The sequence below is a fragment of the Epinephelus moara genome, chromosome 9 (assembly GCF_006386435.1).
Source record: "Epinephelus moara isolate mb chromosome 9, YSFRI_EMoa_1.0, whole genome shotgun sequence".
NCBI lineage: Eukaryota > Metazoa > Chordata > Actinopteri > Perciformes > Serranidae > Epinephelus > Epinephelus moara.
The window spans coordinates 30,719,561-30,730,505 of record NC_065514.1 but is presented as its reverse complement, the minus strand read 5'-3'; the positions used below and the strand labels follow the sequence as shown (position 1 = coordinate 30,730,505).

The window sequence follows — 10,945 nt, the reverse complement described above, 5'->3', positions numbered from 1 at the left end:
TGTGCAAAACGCTTCTTATTTCCGCTTTTACCGCGCAGGCGCAGAAGAGGATGCGAGCAGCTCCGACACAAGCCCTCATGACGCGGTAGCAGCAGACAGCTGGATAAGAGCTCAGGTAGGTGGGCGGGGGGGACACTGGATAGCATCCTTTGATACAATGTTATTTTTAAATTGCCTTCATAGTGTTTGGGTGGGACACGAGGGCAACCTTTCCTTCCTCTCCTCGCGCCTGTTTTGCTGCCTCGTTGACACAGTGTTGGGATTGTGTTTTTTAGCCAGCATCACACAGTCAGGCTGCACAGTGCGCGAGCCTTGTTGTCCGGGAAGACGAGCTTTTAGATATGACAAACACCTGCCAGCGTCATTGGTTGTAGTCTTAGTGAATGCATTGTATGTTTATTTGTTTAAAAACATAATGCCTGTATTATGAATTCAATTCATAAACATCTCGTCTCCCCTTATGGTATTACATCACAGCTTCTGCATCACTGCATTTACGTGTATCAACACACACTGAGGGAGGAGTGGCTGTGCCTGCCAGACCTAAATGAACGTAACAACGAATGGCATCAGCACGTGATGGAAATATGAGGCAGTGTTTGTATCTGCAAATCCCTTAGAGTTAATTTACAGTCAGTTTGGTGGCCTTGTTTACCCCCTGCTGCCACTAATAGATTCGGAGCAGCTTTGGTCAGACAGAGAGATAACAAACTGCAACAGCCAGCTTGTGTTTTTTTGTTGTTACAAACAAGAATAATTTTTGCTTTCATCCTCATGTGAGTTGTCTTGGAAACAAGAACCAGATGCACCACCAGCATCCTTTCTAGTTGTATTTTTTGGGATATAATAGAATAATAAGAAGGCTGGATGAACCTGTTTGGAGGCCCCTGGGCTAAAATATAGCCTACCATTGAGCCCACATTTGGGTAATTTGATTTAACAGCACTTTATTTAAGAGTACCACGTGAGCACAGGGCGTCTGTGTATAACAGGCCCATTAAATAAGCTAAAACTGCAGGGTCCACATAAGTCGATATTATTTGTAAATTCCTGAACAAATGCAATTAATTAAAGTGCCAAAAATCAATTGAGGTGCAGGGGGCCTGTGGGCAGCTGTCCGGTTGATAATCCAGTCCTGAATAATAACTAGATAATAAATAATTACCCAGCACTATGTTTGATAATTGACTGAGCTTTCACTACATTTAATAAGCCATGAAAATCCCCATGTAACCATACATTACATAAACAATAAGCTTATGTATGGCAACACTTTATGATAAGAGTACAAAACATGTGCTTAACTTATTCATAACTAATAATTCTTGTTAGTGCACATTAATGCACCAGTTAAACCCCCTGAAATCATATTTTTTTTCAATCACATTCATGCTATGAGTAATGAAGTCCTACATGATCGCCACCCACACAGTCCTGATGAAGCAAATTAGCAGGGTGTTTGGCTGTTAATCTCTTCATAAATAATGCCAAAAAATGTTTCTTATTTAGTCATGAATGTTTAATCTTATAGAGAAATACTTCAGATACGTTTTCAGAAGCTTTAATACAAGAAGCATCATGAATTCCTGCTGTCCCCCAGACTAAATTATCAGGTCACCAGAGCCACCCAGGCCCTGTCCCGGGGGGTCAAAGGGTACAGATGATGCAGGTCCCAGGGCCGGGGGGTGTGCAAAGGTCTATGCACCACTGTGGGTGTGGATGAGAGGCCCAATTTGGAAAATTTTGTTCCCCTGACTGGCCTGCAGGCCACTATCAATTTATATGATCAGTTAATGGATCATCACCTAATGATTGCTCATTCAGAGTTACTTTATACAAAACATTTATTTACTGCCTAGAAAAGGGCATTGTAGACACATGGATTTGATCAAAGAAATATCTACATGTTGCCACGTGACTCAGCAGTCTTTGTTTATGTCACATTTACAATCTAGGGGATGGAACGTGAATTTTGATTAATTTTATTATGATATTTTGTCGTTGTTGTTGAAAAGCAGGATGCACTAAAACCAAAAACATCTAGCAGATGCCTTCCAGTTGACAAATCAGGGGAGAATGGACAGGCATGTTTTAGCATACGTTAACACTGTCATGAAAGTAGAAAAGCTGGGTATTGATGTTGTGTCGGGAATCTGATTGTGAGTTATATTATTACTAGAAATTGTTTTTGTTGACCGTAGATGTATGCATATGACTTTAACTCATAGTGACTTGGTTGTTTTTTTAATAAAGCAACTCTTGAAACCATTTGTAAAAATCCTGAATTAATTTATCACGAGTCATGTATGAGTGATGCATTACTTAAGCATGTGTTTTATACCCTTATATAAAGTGTCACACTATGAATTATATAGTCATTTTTGTGTGGGCGCCTTTCTGTTTCATCCCAAACAACTTCCTGTGTGCAGCAGTTTCTGGGTAAAAATGGCAGTGGAGAAGCGTCTGGCATTCTCTATTGTGCAGTTCCTACGAGATCAAACACATTGCGGTGCTTTGAATTCTGATGAGCAGGAGAGCCTCGAAGGTAGGCCAACTCACTGTGCACTTATACCTTACAAATATAGGACACTCTGCTTGTGTCCTCATCATTTCAGTGTACTTATATGCATTTGTTCTTATCTCACTATCCTGGTATAAAGAGACTGAACAGGAGAGGGTTTTATCCTCACGAAGATTTACAAGAAATTATGTGCAGTATGTGCGGTGGCGTGTTTTATCCTATATGAACAGGACGGTTTGGATTTCTCACTTTGAATGTGCAGCCAAGCTCTGACTCACCGTAATAATACTGTTAACTCTAAGACCAATTGTTTGGCTGCTATAATCTTAAAATCTCACAAGTGTAATTTGTCTCACCAACATTATCCTGTCACCGCAGTTGCGATACAGTGTTTGGAGACGACCTTTAAGATTAGCTCCAGTGACTGCCATCTTGCTGTGCCACAGCCTCTGACAGAGATCTTCCTCAATTCCCTGCTCAAGGTGGGTACTGTACAATCCACGGGACCAATACTTTAAAGGCACAGTTTACCCCAAATCAAAACTACATATTTTTCCACTTAGCTGTAGTGTTGTTCATCAGTCTAGATTGTGTTGGTGTGAGTTGCTGAGTGTTAAAGATATCAGCCATAGAGATGTCTGCCCTCTCTCCAATACAATGGAACTAGATGGCACTCAGCTTGTGGTGCCCAAAGCGCCAAAGAATAAAATGCATTTTAAAAACTCAACAGCAATGTCACTTTCCAGAAATCAGGACCCAGTTACTCAAGATAATCCACTGACCTCGTTGTGAGCAGTTTCATAGGAACTATTTTCTTTCCTACCTTCACCACGCAGAAGCAAGCATGCACCACAAGCCATCTAGTTCCATTGTATTTGAGAGAAGGCAGACATCTCTACAGCTGATATCTCCAACACTCAGCAACACAGACCAAAACAATCTAAACTGATAAATAGCACCACAGGGAAGAGGGGAAATACGTATTTTTGATTTTGAAGTGAAATGTCCCTTTAACATATGAAGGAAGCACGTCCACAGTCAACACTGTAGACTGTGCCAGCACATGCTGGCTCACTGGCATTGGTTATTGGCAAGACAAAATAGAGTAGAATCATCCTTAATGATATTAGTTCCACCTGTGCTTTTCCTTCTGTCAAGTCAAATTGCCTGCCATAATATTGGCCTTTTATTAACTACAAAGTCACATTTTATTCACAGTTCATTTCATGTGGATGTAATGACTCTTCTGTTTTGCATTTACTTAGAATGACAACATAACCATACCAGAGAGTTCCCCATCTCCAGAAGACATTGAACGAGCTGAGCAACTCAAGAATGAAGGTAATGTTAAGTCTCTTAATTCTAACTCTAATTTCACCAAGTCCAATACCTGTGCCTTCCTCTGTAGCATCAAGTGTCTGAGGTACTTATATTTAAGCAATGTCATAATTATGAGCGACTTCACAAAACACTTTGACATGTTTTTGGGTGGAGAGCTTGAGTACAGAGAGAACAGAGGAGTGATCAGCAGCAGAAGAATTGATAAATACAGTATTAAATGTGCCTCAAATGTGTTTCAGGTCAGGAGAATAGACAGACATGCTCAGACAGTTCAATAAAATCAGATGGAGAAGGTACGCTTTGTGCACTGGCTATTTCAGTAGTGTGTGACTTTAGCTGGAAGATATATACTATGATCATTGAAACTGTAAAAAAAAAAAAAGAAGAAGAAGTGGTTTCTTTTAGTGGGGCATTGGTCAGGGTGGCTGTGAAGTGCTAATAACTTCATCTTTTAGACTCTGTATCAGTATAATCCATATGTGTGTTAACACGTTTAGCTGGAGGAACCAGCAATAGTTCATGCCTTAATGAGGAACTATTTCCCTTAACCCACAAGGACAACTGTAGTTTCACAGTTTCTTTTAGATATTAAGTGTGATATCAGAAAGGCAGCCAGTTACTTAATGGATGAACATCTAGGAACTCTGCTGCTCCTTTCACCTTGTAGACTGACTTGTTGATGGCTATATTTGTAGTTCTGGTGGAAAGTACTGACCTCTGAAAGAAAACTGATGCTTTTGTAGGATACAATGAGAGCAAACACCTGACATATTTATCTTAATTCTGATGTTTGGTAAACTTCACCACAGCCCTCAATATGTCTTGGTACCCGTATCAGGTAAATTATTATTTATATTAATAATTGTCCATCTGCCCTAATTGGAAGTGTTGTTGGTACGACAGCATTCATTAAAAAGTCTCACTAACCATTTCTGAAGATGATAAAAAGCAAGGCTACTTCTGTGATCATTTTTGAGCAGTGTTGTAACCACAGTCTGTCTATGTGTTAACTCAGTGAACAATCCAATATTTTCTTTTAAGGGAACAATCACATGAAGGAAGAGAACTACAGATGTGCAGTGGAGTGCTACACAAAGGCCATTGACCTGGACCTAAGAAATGCTGTGTACTACTGCAATAGGTATTTACAACAAACAGACAACAACCCTTGTTTTGTTACTTAGAGTGTATCTGTGTTTCAGAGGTTGTCTGCACATGGCTCTCAACATGGAGGTGGCTGAGCTGGTGGCTAGCAACTAAAGGTGCTAACAGCGCAAACAGCACCAACAATGCCAACAGTGCTGACAAAGCTAATGGTGTTGACTTAAGGGGGAACCGGAGGGTGGGCTTTATGCTTGATTATGAAGCTGTCCCGATATTAGAGGTGGGATACACACACACAGGGACTCATGTGCACTCACATGCACTAACATGCATGCATGGCCGGACCGTATACCACAGCAAAGAACAGAGAAGCTCAGAGATAGTCTGACTTCATTCTGTGATCAAGACGCCATTATTTTACCATATCTTTACATAGCAAATACTTATTTGCTGCTATATTAATGTTTTGAACATCGTATAGATGTCCTGAAAAGAAATACTTCACCCACAGAACCACCATTTGTATATCAATTTCTCACCACATATTACCCTAAATTCTAGACGAAAACGTTGTTTTTCTGGTTTCTGGTTGCTATATGTGATGGGGGTCGCTTGGTGAAAAAAGGTCAACTGATGTGTGATCAGAGAGTAGACCATGACATGATGTACTGCCAGACCGGTGTCTCTGCCTCTGCCATGTATAAACAAGTCGACATGGAGACTCCCATGTGTTAGCCGCACACTGATGTAAAATCCTTTGAACTGTTACCAACAGAGCGACGTCCCTGAAGCAGAAAGAAATGCAATATCTTGCTCAAGGACACTCCAGCAGGATGGATGATTACTGTTGTAGTGCCTTGATAGCTGACCTTGAAGGACAGTTTAGAAAAGATTGAATATTTGAAATTATGCACGTATGTCACAACAAGGACACAGTGAAGGGTGAATCCAAAAAAAGGTGAACATTCTTCAAGAACTGAAGTCATAGGGGTCCACATTTAAGAACAGCAAAACTATATCTAAAGATCAGTTTACAAACTCTTACACAACTTGTGCTGTATAAACCAAGTCTCCTTTATTCATATTTATTTGAACCCTGCAGAGCTTAAACACATGTACATGCCTACACATGCTCAGGGCATGCTACTCGTAAGTGGAAGTGTTTTATATCGTAGAATTTTCAGCAAAAATGCATGTGTTTGGGAAATACTGAGCATACGACTAGATAAATGAGACTTGCATTATACTGCACAAGTTGTGGGAGAGTTTGTAAACAGATGTTGCTGTTGTTAAAAGTGGACCCTTATTACTTTAATTCATAAAGAATGTTTGCCTTTTTTGGATTCTCCGTTCACCATGGAAGCATCCAAGAAAAGCATTTTTCTTCACAAATTCAATGTAACACGTGTCAGTAATTGATTAGTCTCGCTCACCAGACCTTTCTCAAGAAAAGAAAGGTCTGGCTGGGCCGACTCTCACTTTCAGATTGGAGAAAAAAACGCCCCGGCTGCTTCTATTTCTTTTAACCAATCACAGTCGTTCTGGGCAGTGCCACAGCAACAGTGCGCTTGCAAAAATATTGCCGGGGGGAAACAGGTTTTGGTGTAACACGCCCACAAAAATATCGCCTTCAGGACGCCAACCATGGCAGAAAAATGGCTACATCCCCGCAAGATCAAACACCGCAAAAGTTAGTAAAGGACGTGTTGAAAACTGCAACCAGAGGTGGTAGGGCGGGACTTCAGCGGGTGGCTCGTTCCGCCCAATGAGAGGCTGATCTATGCAGCGATCTTCCGCCCACTCAGACTAGTCATTGATATTCATATGGTCATTTTGTGGGTGAAGTGCTCCTTTAAAGAAGCCAGTGATAAAGGTAACCATGGGATCTGAATTTAACCCTCTGCAGGGCTGCTGCTCACAGTAAACTGGGAAATTATACAGAGGCAACTGGTGACTGCGAGAGAGCCATTGGGATTGATCCTAGCTACAGCAAAGCATATGGAAGGATGGGGTGAGTTTAATGTTTGACACTATTAAAACAAGTTTTGTAGGACTTTAGTGTGTAATCTGTTCCATAATATTTCAAGGTCTTTCTAAAATTATGTGTGTCCCTTTCATTTGTGGTTTCAGTTTGGCTTTGACAGCTATGAACAAGTTTCCAGAGGCAATTTCCTACTTCAAGAAAGCTTTGGTATTAGACCCCGAGAATGACACCTACAAATCCAACCTGAAGATTGCAGAACAGAAGCAGAAAGAAGCGACCAGCCCAGTAAGGAAAAGCAAGCTGTATTTTCCTCATTTGGTTATGTAAGATAATGTATATCCTATTATACCTGACATATATTACAGAGCCATCATTATTGTTGTGTGCCACAGATAGCTGCTGGATTGGGATTTGACATGGCGAGTCTAATCAACAACCCTGCCTTCATCAGCATGGTAAGAGCATGAGTGCTAATGTATGTACTGTACACAAATAGCCTGGCTGTGTCAAAGAGGTTAGTGCTGTTCAGGAAACCTGCCATTTGTCCTAGAGACACGTGTCTCATGCTTGTTTTGTCTCTGGCAAGGTTAGACCAGATATTTTCCCTAATTAGTCCCATGAGTGACAGTTAGCCCGTTAATCAACCGAGCTGTTGTCTAGTGGAAAGGACTGTGTCTGGCCTCAGAGAGTCTTGACTCGTTAAACGATGACACATGAGAATGCCTGCCAGGCCAAGAACGCTTCTTCAAGCATGCCAGTTTTACTGCAACAATTATAACAAGATACATCTAAATCAGGTTGCTATGTATGTGCATATGTACAGCAATAGATTGTTTTTCTCAAACAAAATAACTAATGTATTTAGAAATGAATTGTCCTTATAATACATTTGTGAGAGACACAGTGGATTTCTGCTTACAGGCTGCAAGCGTGATGCAGAACCAACAAGTACAACAGCTGTGAGTGTCAAAATGAATGGATTGCATTTAGGGTTGCTTTAAGGTGAGGTGTAAAGTGCAGTATCAAAGCATACTTTGACTCACTGTCGTGTCGCTCTGCGGTCAGTATGTCAGGAATGATGTCCAATGCAGTCGGGGGTCCTGCTGCAGGAGTGGGTGGACTGTCAGACATTTCCAGCTTGATTGAAGCGTAAGTACACTCAGCTCAAAATTGAAGGGGTTAAAGGGACTGTTTGATCAATTATTGTTCATTTTAGATAGCTTTATATAAGCTTAATCTCTTACCTGTAGTGCTAATTATCACTCTAGATTGGTATGAGTTGGCGTGTGTTGGAGATATCGGCCATAAAGATGTCTGTCCTCTTTCCAGTATAATGGAACTAAAAGGCTGGGGGTGCCTTCTTTACCAGGTGAGCTACTCAGCCCCCCCTCGTTGTGAGGAAATATTTTCTTTCTTCCGAACGACACCCACTAACTGAATCACATCGCAGAAGGAAGCGTCCATCTACTCAAGGACAAGAGGCTTGTGCTTGTGACAGCAATGAGAACATTAATAGCGTCCTCCTCGACTGAGCTGTTATGTCAGATAGCTCAGTGGTGCGAGATGAGCTAGCAGTAGATGCTTCCTTCTGTGCAGTGATACAGCCACAAGCTGAGTGCCATCTAGTTCCATTATATTGGAGAGAAGGCAGACATGTCTACAGCTGATAACTTCAATACTCTGCAACTCACACCAAAACAAGCTAGATTCATAAAAAGCATGACAGGCAAGAGGATAAATATGTATTTTTGATTTTGGGGGCAAACTGATCCTTTAAATATAACAGATTAAAGGTGGAGTCAGCAATTGTGGAGAACGACAGTTGATATCTAAACTCAACACCCAAACAGATCTGTCTCTTATGTCAGTGCTCCTTCAAAGGCACTAATAATATCTCCAGTGTTATTAACCTTTCATTACTATCAAGCTGTAGCTCCATTTGTTGTCGAGGACGTGAAAGAGGAAATTAAGATGTAGTGTAGTGTGGCTCAGTCTGAGCCACTTTGCTCGTTTTTCATTTACAGATCAAGGACTGTGTCTGAACACCTTTTTTTCAGCACACACAAAATAGACAGATACAGGACCACGAGGAGACATTCACTGAATAAAGTGAAAAGCATATTTGATTTGAATCGCAAACTTGACCTTTAAAGGAGTGAATCAACATTTTGGGAAATTTTAAACATTCTTTGGTCTGTGTGGTTAATATGAAGTTACATAAAAAGGTGCCAAACGATTTCTTGGCTAGGCACAGTCACTTCCTGTTGATGTTTTCAGTCTACATGCTAAGCTAAGCTTCCCAGCTGCTGGTGGTAGCTTTATATTAACTGTACAGATATGAAAGTGATATCAATCATCTCATTTAACTGTTAATTAGAATAATATGTCTGAATATAATCTAATATTTCTGAAACAATGTCATGTGGCAAAACTGTACAAACATCTCTGCTGCCAACTGTGGCACATACCCAGTTTGTGATGTTAGAGCACCACGTAGCAGATACTCAGACATCGAGTGGAGAGAAATTTGATTTGGGGACAGTTACCGGTACATTTTTTTTCCTAAATTATGTGAAAGGTGGAAACACTTTGAGGCAGTTTGTTTAATTACCTCCAAAACTGATGTACATTTTCACACCACTGAGCCTCAAACAGACATGTTGGGAACCAGTTTCTCTTTTGATCATATTTCATCCCAAGTAAACCATCATGAGAATCTTTTTACATCTCTGATTTAGTATCAAGCTGTATCTGTCCTGTAAATGTCCACAATGTGGGGAGATAAGATCCTTCTCTGTTCTTGTACTGCATCTGAAAAACAGAACTATTTCTCATCTTGCTTTGTGTGAGTTATTGTTCTGGTAGAAAGCAATTCAGCAGGTAAATAACGTTATCTCTTCTCTCTGTCAGGGGACAACAGTTTGCGCAGCAGATCCAGCAGCAGAACCCAGAGCTGATCGAGCAGTTAAGGAACCACATCCGGAGCCGCTCTTTCAGCGGCAGCGCCGAGGAGCACTCATGATCTACTCAGGTGTTTATATTTTAAACCAAACCCCAGCTGACGTTGTGTTCAATCTGAATATATTTATGTCATTAACATGTTTTTTTATTTCAGTGTCCCATTTTTTTTTCCAAGGAAGGGCAACCATACGACGCGATTACAATCTCTACACCCATTTCTTGAAATCAAATCCCCGGCATAGCTGGACCGAAGAGACAAGGATGGGGCTGAAGGCACTTTACTGTGACTAAAGACTGCGGGGCGGAGAGATGAGGGCCTAGAGACTGGACCATGAAATGAGGCATCCCACACATGTAGGGCAAAACATATTGTAAACACTGAATCATAAAAAGAGCCAAGAAGTCATTCAGCCTACTGAGGGAACATGAGTAAATTCTTTCTTCAGTGCTTTTACATTCTGTAGAGATCGTGTTTTATATGTGCTGAAAATACTGCCCTCTTCATGTTATGAGTTAAGGATCCTTTTGTCTTGTCATGATACATAGAGGGTGAGGGAGGAATGTACTTTAACGGCATTACAGGGAACATTTCAGCTTTTTCTCATACAATAACCGTAACACATCAGGTTTATATTGCATCTTGTTTGATATTATTTTTGTAGACAGACCCTACTTGTTTACTGGGAACACGTAGGACTCACATCACTGCTTTTCAATGAGTACGACTTAACTTTTGATTAAGACAACCATGTAATTGTATAGCAGTGTTTGCAGCCTGCATTATGTTGTTATTGCACTTTAGCAAAAAATAAATATCCCCCATTTAAACCTATTTAATTGTTCATTAACTAGTAACAAGAGTATTGGGAGTGTTCATTTTGCATGCTCTTAAATCTGGTATTTGAGATCAGATGCTTTATGGAAACAAATAGGTATGCTAGGGCAGCACAATGTTTTGTCTAAAACATGTGAATAAATGTCTTGAAATTGAGCAACTGCTCACACTTATGCTTTTGTCTTTGTGTCATCATTAT

At 40.6% G+C, this 10,945-nt stretch overlaps 1 protein-coding gene across 3 annotated transcripts; it reads left to right on the top strand.

The window, feature by feature from the left end:
• Positions 1–37: 37 nt before the first annotated feature.
• sgtb (small glutamine rich tetratricopeptide repeat co-chaperone beta) lies at positions 38–10,919 on the top strand. 3 transcript variants are annotated; one of them, XM_050052954.1, is made up of 12 exons: positions 38–115; positions 2,433–2,545; positions 2,900–3,003; positions 3,787–3,862; positions 4,904–5,003; positions 6,873–6,977; positions 7,097–7,235; positions 7,343–7,405; positions 7,872–7,909; positions 8,016–8,099; positions 9,861–9,981; positions 10,066–10,919. In XM_050052954.1, the coding sequence occupies exons 2-11, from the start codon at positions 2,446–2,448 to the stop codon at positions 9,970–9,972; spliced, it is 921 nt and encodes a 306-aa protein (XP_049908911.1). In that variant the 5' UTR covers positions 38–115; positions 2,433–2,445; the 3' UTR covers positions 9,973–9,981; positions 10,066–10,919. The 3 variants fall into 3 exon arrangements, with proteins under 3 accessions (XP_049908911.1, XP_049908912.1, XP_049908910.1); XM_050052955.1 differs by having other exon boundaries at positions 43–115; positions 2,430–2,545; positions 10,087–10,919; XM_050052953.1 differs by having other exon boundaries at positions 43–115; positions 2,430–2,545.
• Positions 10,920–10,945: the final 26 nt, after the last annotated feature.